The sequence below is a fragment of the Scardinius erythrophthalmus genome (assembly GCF_964197995.2).
Source record: "Scardinius erythrophthalmus genome assembly, chromosome: 14".
Classification (NCBI taxonomy): Eukaryota; Metazoa; Chordata; class Actinopteri; order Cypriniformes; family Leuciscidae; genus Scardinius; species Scardinius erythrophthalmus.
This window is the reverse complement of record NC_138234.1, coordinates 7,394,206-7,411,388: the sequence shown is the minus strand read 5'-3', so window position 1 is coordinate 7,411,388 and position 17,183 is coordinate 7,394,206. Positions and strand designations below refer to the sequence as shown.

At 38.4% G+C, this 17,183-nt stretch overlaps 1 protein-coding gene across 1 annotated transcript in view; it reads right to left on the bottom strand.

The window, feature by feature from the left end:
- LOC308702297 (myosin IXB) overlaps window positions 1-17,183 on the bottom strand; it is a 48,208-nt gene that overhangs the window by 6,292 nt on the left and 24,733 nt on the right. The window contains exons 4-29 of the mRNA XM_081385007.1: window positions 16,130-16,192; window positions 13,090-13,189; window positions 12,909-13,009; window positions 12,580-12,709; window positions 11,522-11,611; window positions 11,335-11,451; window positions 10,837-10,971; window positions 10,644-10,765; window positions 10,427-10,568; window positions 9,286-9,481; window positions 8,919-8,994; window positions 7,990-8,082; window positions 7,122-7,235; window positions 6,059-6,098; window positions 5,434-5,550; window positions 4,837-4,917; window positions 4,553-4,663; window positions 4,322-4,441; window positions 4,072-4,221; window positions 3,823-3,980; window positions 2,669-3,727; window positions 2,512-2,575; window positions 1,359-1,471; window positions 626-732; window positions 365-543; window positions 105-212 (exon numbers count right to left, since the gene is read on the bottom strand). Coding sequence (XP_081241133.1) covers window positions 105-212; window positions 365-543; window positions 626-732; window positions 1,359-1,471; window positions 2,512-2,575; window positions 2,669-3,727; window positions 3,823-3,980; window positions 4,072-4,221; window positions 4,322-4,441; window positions 4,553-4,663; window positions 4,837-4,917; window positions 5,434-5,550; window positions 6,059-6,098; window positions 7,122-7,235; window positions 7,990-8,082; window positions 8,919-8,994; window positions 9,286-9,481; window positions 10,427-10,568; window positions 10,644-10,765; window positions 10,837-10,971; window positions 11,335-11,451; window positions 11,522-11,611; window positions 12,580-12,709; window positions 12,909-13,009; window positions 13,090-13,189; window positions 16,130-16,192 — 3,886 coding nt within the window. The remainder of the gene's footprint in view (window positions 1-104; window positions 213-364; window positions 544-625; window positions 733-1,358; window positions 1,472-2,511; window positions 2,576-2,668; window positions 3,728-3,822; window positions 3,981-4,071; window positions 4,222-4,321; window positions 4,442-4,552; window positions 4,664-4,836; window positions 4,918-5,433; window positions 5,551-6,058; window positions 6,099-7,121; window positions 7,236-7,989; window positions 8,083-8,918; window positions 8,995-9,285; window positions 9,482-10,426; window positions 10,569-10,643; window positions 10,766-10,836; window positions 10,972-11,334; window positions 11,452-11,521; window positions 11,612-12,579; window positions 12,710-12,908; window positions 13,010-13,089; window positions 13,190-16,129; window positions 16,193-17,183) is intronic.

The following is a 17,183-nucleotide window of genomic DNA, read 5'->3' as shown; positions in this document are numbered from 1 at the left end:
TTGTAATAAACAATAATGATTGACCTAGCAAATCGATTGATAGGATGTAGAGTATGTGGTCTACTGCAGTTTTGGGGTGTGTTGGTTGTATTAGTTCAACTCACAGAGATTGAGTACATCCCCTTGATGTTTTCTCTAAACTGCACAGTTGCTGTAATGAAGATGTGCTCAGTTCCTGAAAGCTGTTTTCCCCGTGAGCGCAGGTCATTCACCTACACCGCAAGAGGGAAAGAACAAGTCTGAGTGGATGCAAAGTCTGTCAGAAATTGTATATATTAGAAACAGTTTTTTTCACTCTTCAAATCACTACAATAACCATTCAATCAACAAACAAACATCTTGCAGTCATATCCATTCTTCATACCTGATTGCCCAGAAACTCATCGAGATTGCGTAGCTCATTCGTGTTGGTGATTACACGGTTTAGCGAGGCGTTCCACTGCTCAGAGGCCCGAGTCGTCGAGTGACTGATCATGATGCTGGGCGTCCGACCTAGTCGTCCCGGATGAGACTTTGAATTGTGTGAGCGTGATGGAGAAGTGGCTATGAAAAAGAACAATAGAATGAATGAAGGAAGAATACATTGATCTAAATGAATCACTATGTTATCTTTGCAGTTATGCACCTTCTCTTTGATCCAAAAAGGAAGCCATGCTCGGGTCTCCATCTTCTGGGGTCTGAGCTTCTTTATGTGGACGCTTCTTCAGGATCTTCCTGAAAAACCCTGTTGTCCTATGGAACAAAAAATTACCAAGTTAGCTGTTATAAGGCTTTGGATATTTATTAATAAACACCCTAGTAAAACATGCTGGTAGGTCCCCTTAGGAAGGGATTTGACACATAACACTCAAGAAATCACACACCTCTGCACAACGGAATTTTAGGAATCTCCCTCTCTCATAGCAGATGCCTTGCATCCATATAAAGGAGTATGTAACCTATGCCAGGAGTTAGACAAATTACTACCACTGATGTGAGCCAGTGGCCTTGTTTTCCCATGAGTCCAAATGAGTCAGATTTCCTGTGTGACCATGTTCTACTACTGATAAGAGTATACATTTGGGTTGGATGAGTCAATTATCTTTTTTTTTTTTTTTGAGTCGTGCAAATAAAGCAACAGCCTGACACATAGTCTATGCAAATATGTGAAAAAAAGTTTCTAGCTATGCTCAGTTTCACACATTGTGAAATGTGTCAAAATGAAGGTCATAACACAATGCAAGAACACGTTACATTTTCAAGGGATGCTCTAGAGGACGCTAGAATAAACTGTCCTCTTCTACAGTCTGATCTGTTTTGGTGAAGCAACAGTTTGAAATGAATAAAAGGTAGTTCATACTGGTAGGTAGGGACAGTACCTCTCTGGGGTCGATGGCTGGAGAGGCGATACTTCTTGCAGGCTGTGGCTGTCGTGAACTTTTTCCTTCAACGTGTTGGCCTTTGTTCTATCAGGACCAGTCCTGGACTGTGTCTACACCAAAAGTAATGAGCACAGTAAAGGTATTAGTTTAATATAGCACAGTCTAATGTACAGTAACAACCATTTTTGCTGATTAGATAACAATGGCATAATGGGCAGTCTATAAAGTTTCCTTCTTCCTGTTTAGATAACACCCTAAAAGGAAGTTAGTGTAAATGCATCCCTTTATTTATCCCAAACCTAGTAATAACAAAGTGATTAATTACTTAAAAATAGAATCAAGAATGGAGCTTTGAAAGACAAACGATATGGAAAGATAGAAGAAATAATAAAGTAAATCAAAGTTTAAATTTTCTTTAAAGGTTTTAGTCTGTTATCCCATAAGCCCAGTTGCAAAACCCACTGAGCTGTCAGAATAAAAACTGTAGTGCAATTTTATTTATTTTTTCAATCTCAAGCTTTTTTTCCAAGCTCTGTCGACCTATTGTCAAACTGTGTTGGCAGTTTGACAATAGGTCGCTCATTTAAATCTGACAGTACAGCATTTGAAATGCTGTGTCCTAAAAAAAACCTCTGCCTATTTGGATAACAGACTAAAGGTCTTCAGGATCATTTATTTTCCCTCAGTGTAGCAAAAGTTCAATATATCTGCAATCCCTCCCATGATTCCAAGCACTTAATCCACCAGCAACCCACACACCACAGCTCCCTGGACGGCATCTAATATCAGGCTGCAATACAACACCTCAAATGGACTCATAGGGGGCAAAGGAAGAGCCCAGTACTCTGCATCCTCCATTTCAACACTTTTAATGGGCAAACATATACGTGCAAGGGCGAGCCGCGGCCTGCGTCTCAGACGAACTTTTCCCTAAATCAGCCAGAGAAGCATAATCACTTAAATTTAAGTGATTGTTTCATTTATAATCCTAAATTACCAATGCAACCAGAACAGCAGATTTTTCAGTTGCATTCAGAGGCACATTAGCCTCTATGGGAAGCTTGCAGTGAAACTTAATTTCAAGGCACAGAATCAATATATCCCTTCACGTTTATCATTGTATTAACCAGCTGAATCAAGTAAACGTTACCTGTGATGAGCCACCTGAAACTATTTTGGATACATCATCTAGTGACATAGAGATCCCGCGATTCCTGGTAAAGTTTGGAAAACCACATGAAAAAATATTGTTAGACTCAGAGGAGATGAAGAAAGGTATAAAGGTAGAACAACATAGGAAGCCATACTGGAGAGATTTGATGTTCCTCTCCTCCAGACTGCGGGGTCCTGCCATGAGGTTTTCTGGCTGAGTGTTGCTTCTCGATGGTTCCTTTCTCCTGTTGGCCTCTTCTTTGGCAAGAGCAGGTTGAGCAGCGATGGCCGGGTCGCTGTATCCATTTCTTCCAGGTCCAGAAGTAGGGATATCTAAGGGTAAGGTGGAGGGTCGAACAAGTTCGGGTTGGACATCTTTAGCATCCCTTTTGCTCTTGTCCCCTTTCCAAGCCACAAAGGTGTACTGATCCAACTCTTTGCTGTCAGACCGCTCCTTCAACTTGCCTTCTGCTTTTCCTGGACTCTCTAGAGTTTTGCTCTTGAAAGGAGTATCGTCTTTCCAGGCCGAAGCCGCCCGCTCACTTTCTCTCTGGCTGTGCTCTAGACCACGTTGTCTCCTCAACTCCCGTTTTTCCTGACTTCTGGATACTGGTAGTTTGGAAAGTGTAGGAGCTTTGTTTTGGCTCTGTCCACTCTGGGTTTCAGGAGACATGGGTTTACCTTGTGTACTTTCATCTCTGGGAAGTGCCGGTGATTCTTTCTCAGTTTGCTTCTGTTGCTCCTTGACCTCAAGGGGAGGACCAGCCTCCACTTGAGGGATCTTCTCAGAATGATTTTGCTTTTTTGGTACAGAAACATCATCAACATGGGCCCTGCCCTTACCTTCAATCTCAACATCCACAGGAGCCTTATTGTGCTCCAGCACTAGTGTCTTCTCATCACCAGGCTGCTTGCCTGATGTTGGAACTGTTGGTTGTTGTAGTGGCGTCTTCTCCTCCCGCTCAGCCTCCAAAGCAAACCGAGCTTCCCTTTCCTCTTGCTCTTTCTGTCTTCTAGCTGCTTCCTCTTCCTCTCTGGCTTTCCTGGCAGTCTCTTCTTCCTCTTTGAGTCGCCTGGCTGCCTCCTCAACTTCTTTAGCTCGCCTAGCGGCCTCTTCGGCTTCCTTGGCTCGTCGAGCTGCTTCCTCCTCCTCCTTTCTCCTCCGAGCTTCCTCTTCCTCTCGCTTCCTTTTCTCTTCCTTTAGGAAGTAGTACCTAACCAGATCAAATCCAAAACTTACTGAATCATGTTCAATAATCTAAAAATCTGTATTAAGGTGATTTCATGTTGACTTGTGTGAGGTCTATACCGTTTGCGAGCAGATTGCCCCCTTGCAAGTGCCTGTATCTTTGTGATGGAGACTCGTGTTTTTCGATATTCAGCTCTTTGTTTGAAACCTCGCCATGCTGTCTGGATCAGAACCACGGCTTGGTAGAACTTCTCTTTGCGGAACCTACGCCATGAGCGCTGTAGAAAAGGTCAATCAAATATTAGACATGACTAGATTGCCAAACAAGACAACTGCAAGAATACTACCCAAACACAAGTTTTGATATACCTGGATCACGATGGCTGCCTCTCTCATTCGAATAAAGTCCATCCTCTCAATTTTGCCTCTAAACCAGCGCTGCAAGAAAATAATTTTTTGCATGACATCCTTGTGCAGGATGTCCTGAAGCTTTTGCCTTTCAAGCTCTTTGAGATACACCTGTAGAAGTGGAACAATACCAGACATAACTGTTAAGAGTCAATAACTAGAGACATTGTCACTTCAAATTTTTTAGGGAACCCAGAAAAAAAAATGTAACCTTGGTTTTTCCAATCTGGCAGGTAGTGTGGTCAAAGCCAAGCTTGTGCAACAGAGATGATATTTCCTCCAGGGACGTAGCGTTCTTTGGTAGCAATACACGAAATTGCTCAGTAAACTCCTGTAATGCAGAAAAGGAGCTTTGCTTATTCAGACAAACTGTGTTACACATTTAGTTTAATTTGTAGGGTTATGGCTTCTTTCCAATCACTAGGTCAAATCTATGCGTTACCTGAAAGGTGTATTTGGCTCCATAACCCGACCGTCTGATGCGCACTGTTTCCAACATGCCTGTGTACCGCAGTTGCTGCACAATGAGCGCCTCATCAAAACACATTTCCCTCTGAATGTGAAATATAAAATAACAGACAAAATAACTTTAGTTAAAATCTCATATAAAATTATTTCTAAAAGACTAATGTGCATTGATGAACAGTTTAAATTAAGACTAGGAATGTGTATTGTCAAATTGACTTTAATTAGTGAACAAGGTGAACAAGAATGTGTTATTTGCACCTTCTCAGCATTGGAGCGGAGGCATCGAATGAAGAATGGTTCCGCCTTCCCCAGCGTTTCCAGGAGCTTACTTAGAGATGTCTACAAGATAGAGAGGAAGACCAAAAGAGAACCACACATGATGCCTTCAGCCTATTACATCCATTGGAGAATAATATTCTAAGCATGCTCTGATGCTAGCATTTGAAATGTAAGAGCTAGAGTTTAAAGTTGTTCCAAAACATAGTGAGATTTCTGTTATTCCTTTCTGTCTACTGCCCAACATAAGCAGCTGGGTTTTTTTTCCTGTCACACCAATAACACGTGGCATGTTTATTAGCATCTCGCTAAGCTAACAGCATGTTAGACTAAGCATAAAAATACATAGAAAAATATTATTTTAATTAATATTTGTTTGCTATGTAGACTGAACAGTTGTACTGATCATTTTCAGCACTGAATGACATATGTTTACGCACGAGCACCATTTGGAACAGCTTGGTGCTTATGATGCCTTTCAATGCTACCTCCACTAGGTTTTGGAACAGAGCATTTGTTTTTAGGCTGAACCACCAAACTTGGCATGAACAGCCATGCTAATCTAATATAGTTTTTTACTTGAAACTGGGCGCTGATGCTGGGAGGACGTTTCTTCTTGTGTAGATGAAGCAAAGACTTGGTGGTGCGGTCATGGAGGCCAACTATGAACTTCAGCGAACGAGAGTCCAACAGACTCTGCCCAAACACACAAAAACAGAAAGTGAATTTCTCACACACAGAGACTTTCTTTTGCCACATGAGTGCCATGGGAACATGACGGCATGGAAACTCTCATTCCAGACAGAGCCTAAGCGGTAGAGTCTTCAAAACATTTACCCTGCACAGCACATGTAACGGAAAGTCATAAACAATCAAATGGTGATGGAAATGAGAATGTACCAGCTGTGCTGCAAATGCTCACAGGTTAAAGGTTTTGAATGGCCACACACACAAATTGTCTATGCAGGACAAAAGCATTATCAAAGGAGCTCTCTATCTTGTATATAAAGCACAGTTTGCAGAGTAGACTATGTTTTTCTGCTTGCATACCAATGTTTTTGATACATTGACGTTACTCTAAGTATGGTTGAAGTTATCAAACCAGCAGAAATCACTTGCAAGCACCTTGAATGTCAAACAAACACCTAAACTCTGTTATTTTAAATCTGCACAGTTTGATCAATTCAGAAAGCGAGAGGTATACCTTGGGAATGAGTTGCTTGGTCTTGGTGTTCTTGCTTTTCCTGTAAGGAGGAAGAGGAAGGTTGATGGTTTGTTGAGATAAGAAGTGAATGGATACAAAGTGTTAGTAGAGTGAGTCATGCATTTGCTTGTGAGACATGAGTAACACACTTGAGAAGCTCTGATGGAACATTTGACGAAGAAGAATGTGTAAGATATGTTTACGCAGTGGTGTGGAATATGCCGGGTCTACATTTGAGCCCAATCAGTTGTCTAACATCCCTATTGAAATGAAAGGATTCACAGTGTTCTTGGATGTTAAATCTGGCATGTAGACAGAGAGGAAGATGCAAGATTTGTTGCAATGGTGTGGGTCCACATTCCAGCACTTGAGTTTGTCAACCATCTCCATCGAAATCCATGGATTCGCGGTGTTCTCTAAGGTTAAATCTAGCATGTAGATGGCATAGCAGCAAAGATGGTTTCAACAGAGATAGGAGTGTCATGGGAGGAGGGAATGTTGTCTCTTGATACACCTAATCTACAGGAAAGGTATTCCTACTTCAGGGTGGACGACAGCTAGGATGTAAAAGGTTTAGAATTCAAGTGGAGTCGACGTCTGTGGTCTTCGTAAGCAGTGATTCTGCAGCTTTCCACACCTCATAAAACATAACAGACTTAATGGGTGGGTCTCGAGAACCAATAAGCTCATGCAGCATGTTAGCATGTGGATACTATTCCGAGCTAGCGTTAATGAAGATCACACTGCTTTCAGCTCATAAACTCTGCATTCCTCTTACACCGCTAGAGAGCTATCTAAAAAATAATTGAAATACTTAGTTAGATGGGTATTAATAGAGCAGGGTTAAAGGGTGGTTTAAGAGTTACGCAGTAAATCACAAGGTTAGATGACAAGTAATGTTGCAGATTTGGGAAAGTTTGGGAGCAGGGGCTGTTTTGCGAAGATTTCTCACAACTAAGCTTAGCAGAGAGCCAAAAGCATTGGCTTCAATGCCAAGGCATGAAGGGTCGGCAAGGTGGACCCATCCATTCCATGCCAGAGAGGAGTCAGTGGTCAAACTCACTGGAGGACGTGACGCGGGAACCGTAGGCGACCCCAGGACTGAAGCAGCTTACGTGGATCTTCCCCATCCAACTGCAAGTCCTTAATGGAGTTGATGATTTGGGCATGCATGTCCCTGATTCAGCCCAGTGGAAAGGTGGGAGAGTGAGGGGAGGAGACAGAGGGAGTAGGTAAGATTGGCGGGGAAGGGTAAGTACAGGAACCCAACACCAATGTTGTTAACAGACTTCAGGGAAAGCAAATGCCCTCCACCACACATAAAAAAAGTGGACATGATAATGTGGACATGAACAAACGCAGGCAAGTGTGTTAAATTTGAAATTAAAAGACCCTTCATTTGGTGAACTATCCCTTTAAGCTTCAGTGGTGAATCCATGCTGTTGTTACTCTGGTTTTGACCTGACGGGGTGTTAAATGGGGGTCGGCACCCCATTCAGCGAAGGCCTGGATTCATGCACTGGTTCACTTACCACACGGATCAGAACAGGAGGTCAAACAGGTAGGATTGGCACTGGGGGCTGGGGTCGCACTTCTAATAGCTCTTTCACAAACCAGGATGTGAACCCGCTTCTTTAAAGGACATTTTATTGTTTCCTTCGCACTTGGGAGCACTTAGAGGTAATAAACCTCACAAGGTCCCAACAGGGATTTATGAGAGTATGCTGTGGATTGCGCATTGCTTTGAACAAACCAGGTTAAATACAAACTCTAGCTTGGCCTTTGCTCACATAAAGAAAGAACAGCTTGCATAATTAGTTTCTGCATTCTGCGAATGTGGTATTTGAGTTTGCTCACAATACCGGAAACCCAGCCTTCCCAAGTCACCAAACTCTCCGTCTGACCTCAATGTTCTGCTTAAGTCCACTTACTTCTTACTCTCATAACTAGAAAAGATGTCCTCAAAAGCCTCTAGAGGACGCTCCTCTGAATGATCAAAGGAGAAATCAAGCATAGGAGCATGGCTGTAGAAAATAAACACCACACACACACAGTCACTCGAGGGCCGACACCACCAGCAGGTGCTGATCTATGACCAGCTTTATTGCCCATACGGGTTAAACTTTAGTGAAACTGATCACAGGTCAGTAACTGAGGGGAAACCCTTGAAAAACACCAGAGGAAAAGAAGAGGGACATTGCAGGGTTATACTTGATAATTCTCACAAAATATCTGTTAAGAACATGTTATATTTCACCCAAAAATAAAAAGAAAGAAAAAGTAAGGGACTGCATTTTGCATAGATTATACAGACGTGATCACCATTATTGTGATCATGACATTTTAATGAAAAGTAAGCACATCCCACCCAACTTTCATTGGTGTAAAGTGGGTAAAATAATGTTAAATTGTCTGTAATTTATGGTGATTAGCATGAAATAATTGATAGTGGTATTTAAATATATAAAATGTTCATTTAATCTACTTAAAATAGTGTTGATTGTGTTCTTTAATATTATTTCTTCATGCAAAATATAATTTCCTATTTTTGTTCTTCTGATTTTGAGATGAAATATGACCTGGACGTGTTTTTGTGACATTCACGCAATATATACAGTGTTATATTGTGCAGTTGCATTAACACTCAAGACCGAAAAATAGGACGAAGTGTATGAGATTACTGTGAGAATCGGCCTGCAATGTGCCTTTGTGGAGAGACCGTGGTCACATGATCACCTGCCACACAAAGGCTACGAAAGGACAGGATGAGATCAAGTTCCTCACAATACTTCCCCTCTCTTTCTCTCTCTCTTTCTCTCTCTCACTCTTTTAGTCACACCAGCCTGAGTCCAAAGCTTACCGATACATCCTCTCAATGGGCACGTTGGATCTCTGCAGCTCTCCTAGCGGAACTCTGGAGTTTGGTCTGACCACACCTGTACACATTCACACACACACACACACACACACACACACAGACACAAACAGAGTTGACGGCGTTATTTCAACATGCAACGAGACACCCCACCCAAAATGTCTTGCAAACAACTTACTCACTTATTTTTATTATCCCTTCCTAGTTTAATCTTTCCGAAATCCTTCTAAATATGACTGTTTGCGTCACCAGGCAGCTTTCTCACGTGCAGGTTTTAAATAACCTTCTTAGACCCTGAGAATCCAAAGTTTTGGGCTAATCTGAAACTAATCCATAATGCTTTGTGAGTTACCCGCAGTTTTGGCTGCCCAGCGGCGACCGGCCTCGTTGAAGGCGGCTAATGCGCGGACGCTGGCACGGAGGATCCCCCATCGGAACATGGCCACCGGATCCATCCCGATCAGCTGCCGGACATAAGCTCGGTCACTGCTCCGCAAGAGAGCCACGATATCCGGACGCATGTGATCCGTGTTCTTCTCACGGAAATCCTGTCGCATCCAATGTACATGATGAACGTTAGCAGAGTCATTCAACGAAACAGGTGTCTTTTGCAATGCATTAATATTAATTGGTTAAAATATGAATAGATTAAAAGATAATAAAAAACTATTTAATTTTTATTAGCATTTATACATTTTTTAATGAATCATTTTACTAGGTGTCATTTTGATTACACATTTTATAAACATCAACAATTTTATTTTGGTGCCAGAAAAATTAAATATCGATTAAACTATTAAATATTAATATGAATAAATATTAATATGAATAAATACAATACTTTTTTTGTATTATAACTTTAACAGTTAATAATTGTACTGTGTGTCATTAAAGGCATTTTGTAAACATAAAAAATATTTTTATTATTTGGCCTGACCAAAAAATAATATAATATATAACATACATACACAAAAAACAGCTTTAAAAAAATAATAATTTTACTTTGTTTAAAAAAAACATTTAAAAAATAAACATCAACAAAATTAAAAAATAATAATAATAATAATAATAATAATTGATAAGTATTTTATTGTATTTAATCATATTAATATTTAACATATTAATGATCTTTTTATACAGGTAGAATAATTTATATTTAATATATTTATTATTTTTTAAATAATGAAAAAATATTGTTTATGTTAATACTTAGTATATTAATATTTATTATTATATAGTACAATTAAATTACTATATTTTACTATATTTAAATATAGTAAAATCATAACTTGTTAAACCTGTAAACAATTTTTATTGTGTATGTTAATATTTAGTATATTAATTTACCAAAATAATGAAAATATATATTTTTTTATGTTTACAAAATGCCTTTAATGAGACACAGTAAAATGATTAATTATTAAAGGCATTTTGTACATTTGATTTTCATTTTAAATTCATTTCATGCACGTCTTATACTCAGTTGCCGTTACCTTAATCTGGTATTTGACCTTCCCAGCAAAATGGAGGATGACGAAAGCAGGCTCCATCACTGGAGTCGCCACAAAGTACTGATTCTGTTGGTGCTGCTGTTTGAACTTGGCCAGCAAGGTTTTATCAGTGGCGTGAGGAAAGCTACAAAGAAACTGTGTTATAAATACACTTTTGGCAATGCTGAGCAATGAACCAGAGAGAGATGAATGCTCTTACTTGCTCTCCTCATCCAGTAAATAGAGGAGTCCAGTGGGCTTCTTGCTGATGAGGTGAATACATCCCACATTATCGGTGTAGTCGATGTTGTGCCAGGTGATGCCCTCGGACTGATACTCCTCCTGCCGGGGGAGCAAACGCACTTCACACTCAGTTCACCATTGGAAAAAGAGGTTGCGAAACCCGCACTAACCTGTTCAAGTTTAAAGATGTGCTGGTTGAAGTAATACTGAAGCTGCTCGTTGGCGTAGTTGATGCAGAATTGTTCAAAGCTATTGGTCTCGAAGTCTTCGAAGCCGAAGATATCAAGCACACCGATAGACAAACACTGAAATATAACGCAGAAACAACATGAGACCTTGAGCATCCTTGAATTCAACACTGGCTACGTTTACATGCAACCACATAATCCGTTAGTAATGGGACTGGCGGCTCAATCGCACTGAAAAGCCTTCATGTAAACGCCTTAATCGATCAGATTGAGCTCGATCCGAATGACATTTCGATCTGATTGAAAGGGGCGGTTTATTCCTTTTCTAATCCGATCCAGAGAACATGTAAACACTTGATCAGATTGAAAACCAAAACCGAAAGGATTGCGCACGTGCAATGACGATAATCAATTCAGTCCGACTGAAACAGAAGGTGTGCATGTAAACGTAGCCACTGACTGCGGCGGGTCCCATCTCACCGAAACAGACTCCTCCATGTCTTTCTTATTGAGCAGCGCGTGATTGATCCGCAGGACGATCCAGTCGAACAGGGCGCTGTACAGGGACTTGGCCATGGAGTCCCGCGCCGTGATCGCCTGAGGGGACGACACTCGTTTAGCTAGTGAACATCTGGTAGATGTATGAGGGCGTTTGTTTCTGGCGTACCTCGCTGTGGCTGTAGGGCAGAATCAGCTTGTCGTTTACAGTCACCGTTTTCCTCTTGGTAAGAGCCTCCACCAACAGCTCCTCCTTCACCTGCAGCGAAACACACGAGAACGCTTGAGGAACGACACACTTCAGAGAACGCTTGAGGAGCAACACACTTCAGAGAGCATGAAACACACGTGTGACCAGCTAACCACAGGAATTAAGGAAAAAATATTTCATAATAATAATTGTAATAGAAAGAAAATATTTATGACATTATGTATAAAATAATAATAATAGAAAATATTATAAAATAATACAAACAAATATTATTTTTTAAATTTTATTTAAATAAAAAATAAACAAAAAAAGGAATATATTAGTATATATTACTATAGCAATAATGATATTGTAATGTAAAAAAATAATAATAATAATTATTATTATTCCAATAATAATATAAAATAATAATAATTATTCTTATTCAAACTGTTTTTAAGATTTTATTTTATTATTTGAAATATACAAATTTAAATAAATTAAGAAATATATGAATACTGTAATGATACTATTGTACTGTATAATAATAGAAAACATTATTTATAAAATTATGTATAAAATAAATATTTTAATAAAAATAGAAAATATTTATAAAATATTTACAATAATAATATAATTTAAAATTTTATTGTTTACATTACAAAAAATAAATAAAGGAATGTGTAAGTATATATTACTATTGCAATAAGGATTTGTTGACAACAAATTCCTAAACAATTCTCATGACAAATTTGGGAAGGAATCCAAGCATTAAATACATGTATATTAAATGCATTTGAAAACACAGCAAAAAAAAAAAAAGTGTCCCTGGATTTAAGCAATTCACTTTGGTCATACTTGCGGTCAAAAAAAAAATCTGCATAAAAAAGGAGAAAAAAAGAAAAAAAAGTTTTCTTGTAAAGAAAAAAGAAAAAGAAAGAAATAAAGAAAGAAAGAAAGAAAGAAAGAAAGAAAGAAAGAAAGAAAGAAAGAAAGAAAGAAAGAAAGATTGCATCCCTGATGTAAAGCACACTCGCCTTGAGCAGGTCTGAGAGCGTGGAGAGCACCTCCGGAGGCCCGACGTCGAGCCCTTCCTCTCTGCCCGACGACTTCTGACTGTACGTCACGTTACCCAGGTACAAGATGGCCGACAGCACCGAGAATATCCTACAAGGAACACAACAACCAAACAGATCTCAGATACGAGTCTACAAAGACATTCTGGTTGCTCTGTTTTACTACTGTTTTTTGCTTAATTTCTGTGTATTTTTATTACGATTGTTGAACAGCACTTTGGTCTTTTTAAATGTGCTCAAGAAATAAACCAACTTAAACTTGAACTTGTAAGTTTTGACAGGAGACTCACTGTCTTTTGGTGGCGGGCAAGAATCCCACCATCTCCATGGCCTGCTGCAGTCGCTCGAAGTCGTGCCGGAGGTCATCCGCATCTTCTATCGCGAAGTTTTGCTGCAGGCGAAGAGAAAAGAGCGTTGCAGTTCTAGGCTAAGTGGATGTTGCGGTCCTGAAGGACTGTAAATGAGCTTCACCTGTTTGAGGTAGAAGTATTCTTCAGGCTGCAGGAGTCTGAACTCTCGCCGCTCGTCCTCCGACGCGCCCACCAGCAGATAGTAAAACACGTGGTAGTTCCTGCGCCAAGAGGAAACGCCGATAAACAAGTGTCAATCCGGGGCCCTGTATCATGATGGTAGCTGAACAAACTCAGGGTTACAGGATTAGCTTTGAGTTGACAAAACAAAACCAAACCAATCCAACCAGGCTTTCTTGGTACCATGATGCTGATCATCAACTTTCTCTGTCAACTCAGGCTTTGATCCAGCCAATCACAGGCTGAGAAAGAGTGAAACTGCGATTCATTTCTCGTGAGATTCACTACAGAATATTACGAGATTGAAAAATATAAAGAATTTAAACAAATTTACACAGCAAGAAGAAAACAGCTGTCTATGAAAGAGGACAACTAAAAGAAATGGTCTCGCTACTGTATGTCAGTGCAAGTGAAGTTAGTTTATACAGTTGATAACGATATTGAGAGAATTGAACGTTTAAGCTCACATGTAGTCATTTTATAGCTTTATCTATTGATTCTAAAGCATATTTATATTACCTTTATATATTTATTCATTTAAACTGTGCGTAATAATAATTGAACTAAAATTGTACATGTGTGATCGATTAAGGGTACAATTATTACATAAATAATATCTAAATCATACAAAATTATTAAAGCATTACTAAAAGTCTTTACAAATTTTAAAAAACTTTGAAAATCATTTGCTATGTAGTGATCTTTAAATTGGAGTGGAAACAGTTGGAGTGACTTTATCGCATCAGACATGTGACACTTTGCTCACAGCTGATTGGTCCAAGTTCGGTTTGCAACCTCTCACCTGGAACATCACCTGACCCGGACCAGGTTAGCCGCGGAGCGTAAGTTACTATGGCGATGAACACTGCTAAAAGCCAAACCACTTTCATGGTGCCTAAAACCCAGGGTTGGCGCAAACTAAACTGAAACATATCGGGCTAGCCACCTAAACCGGCTTCATGGTATCGGCCCCAATCCGGTGTAGTGACAAATTGGGTCCGTATTAGTTCGCTTATATACTAGCATAGCATATAAGCGAATATCCTGATAGCTTAGTTTATACACACACTTACCTTACATATATTCTCAATTATCTTTAATGTAGTAATGTGTTAATTTCAGAGTTAAATGTCCAAATATTTCAATTATAAATAAAACAAATTAATGATGTTTAATTATTCACTTAATAGGCTATTATTATTATTAATATTTATTAATTAACAGTTAAGAAATTGTTCAATTGGTTTTATTATGCACTAGTGTGTTTTCGTATGCATTATATAGTAAGCTAAGCGTATTGTAAATTAATATAATTCGTATATATTTAGGATAATCATTAACTGACAGTTTGGGGAGACGTGATTTCGAGGGAGGATCTGATTTGTCGTGACACCGGCACTTTGAGAAGCTAGTTAGCCACAAACTGCTAACGAGACTGAAGCTACTGAAGAAGCTGAGAACTTATTCATGAACCGTTCTAATGAATCTGTAGCAAATCACAATGCTACGTGCTAATCTTAGCCTGTTACTCAAAAAGCTGCTTTACTGTACAATATTTTGGAAACAGCTGCCCTATATTAAATTTGAAGAAGGTGATATCTGGTTTTTGGACCAATACCATTTATACGGAACAATTTGGATGAATCAATTAATAAATAATGCTACTATTTAATTTAAATTAGTGCTGTCAAACTGATTACATAGCATCTAACATAAAAGAAAAAAGTGTGTGTATTGTGTGTGTATACATATATACACACAGATTATATATTTACAAACTTTTATGTTAGATGCGATTAATTGATTGGACAAATAATAAATCCCCATCCCCCCCAAAAAATATTATTTATATTTTAAATTTGAAGGATGTGATGTTTTCACTAATTTACCTTAACCATTTGAATAATCAATCAATTCATTCATAAACTATAGTAGTATTTATGTTGATTTAAATAAAAATACTCATTGAGGTTTTTTTTTTATTACCTCAATTTATTTATAAATAAATAAATAATGTATTTATATATATAAAATTTGAAGAAGTTGACATCTTGTTTTTTGGACAGAATTAATTATTATAACATGGTAATATTAAATTATCATGAATATATTTATTCATATACATTAAATTTGAAGGAGGTGATATCTTGTTTTTGGACCAATTCATTTACATTATAAAATCAAATGAAACAATTATTTCATAAACGACAGTCATATTTAATTACACAGATTTTTATTCAAAACCTGTATTTTTTTATTACATATATTTAATTTATTTATTTATTACATTTGAAAGAGGTAATATCTTGTTTTTGGATCAAACTCATTTACCTGAACCATTTAAATTAAAATATTTATTAAAATACAGTTTGTACCCCAAAATATAAAATATTTATGTAATTTAATTGATATATTAAATGTATTGACATTGAAGGAGGTGACATCTTGTTTTTGGATCAAACTCATTTACATCAACCATTTAAAATAAAATATTTCTCATAATACAGTTTGTACCCCAAAATATAAAATATTTATGTAATTGAATTGATATATTAAATGTATTTATACATTTAACAATTTGAAGGTGACATCTTGTTTTTGGACCAATTGTTTCACCTAAACCATTCGAGTGAATCAGTTCACTAGGGGAAATCCCAAATGCCACAAGCAAGTTACTCAGTTAACTTGTTACTCAGAAAGATATTTTACAATATTTTGGAAACATCGGAGCTTGAAAAATGTTGCTACGTTTGTAGCGTCACTATTTTTAGCCCTGACAGCGCAGGGTCTGTTTTTCAAGTTCTGCAACCTGATTATCTTTCACAACATCCACAGCGATCTGATAATAATGCGGTTAGCGCTGCAGAAATGAGTGTGTGAGCGATGGATCGACAGATACACAGACTCATCTGTGGGAACCATCTGTCTCGAACCAAGCCTGGTTTTATGTCGTTAACTCGAAACGTCCTGAAAGCTTTTACCTCTCGTTCTTCTCTCTGGAGACCAAGCGGGATTTCTCCAGCAGATATTTTTCAACCACAGCCCTGAAAGACAACGAGAAACATTACAAACGTCAGATGCCAGCGGCTCTTTGTCATAAATCTGGGCTTCAAAAGCGCACAGATGTCAATCAAAGCAGCAGATGGCCTAAAGAAAACTCTCAATGGAGTGCAACAGTGAACACCCACTTTATCCCATTCATTTCCCTCAAAAAGATATTCGATAAAATGCTCAAAGACTTGAACCAAACCAACCAGATCTGGGATGAATCCCAATACTACAAACTTTGATTTGAAAACAAAAGCCTGTGTACTAGTGTGTAGTGTCCACTTAATGACCGTCATCCGATGAAGTAGTCCACAGTACACTGGGCCAGAGAACAATAGGGCCAGTGAAAGCATCCGTATGGCTTTATTGACGTCTCTCAGCCTTTCTTTAGAGGAGCACAAGTAAAGTACCACCATTAGGGGCTTTCACACTGGATAGTTATAGGAACTAGTCGGCAGGGGTGCGCCACTCGCTGCTTTACCACCATAGAACGATGCATCATTCATTGCAGAAATCAGCTAGCTAGTCACGACTGTTTCCAGAAACCATACGTGACCCTGGACCACAAAATCAGTCACAAGGGTCAATTTTCTGAAATTGAGATTTATACATAATCTGAAAGCTGAATAAATAAGCTTTCCATTGATGTGTGGTTTGTTATGATAGGACAATATTTGGCCGATATACAACTATTGAAAATCTGGAATCTGAGGGTGCAAAAAAAATCAAAACATTGAGAAAATCTCCTTTAAAGTTGTTCATTTATGTTCGTGATTATGCTGCATTCACTCACAAAAATACATTTTTTATATATAAGGTGGGAAATTTACTAAATATCTTCATGGAACATGATCTTTACTTAATATCCTAATGATTTTTGGCATAAAATTAAAATCTATGATTTTGACCCATACAATGTATTGTTGGCTATTGCCACAGATATACCCGTGCGACTCGTGACTGGTGACGTGATCCAGGCTCACATAC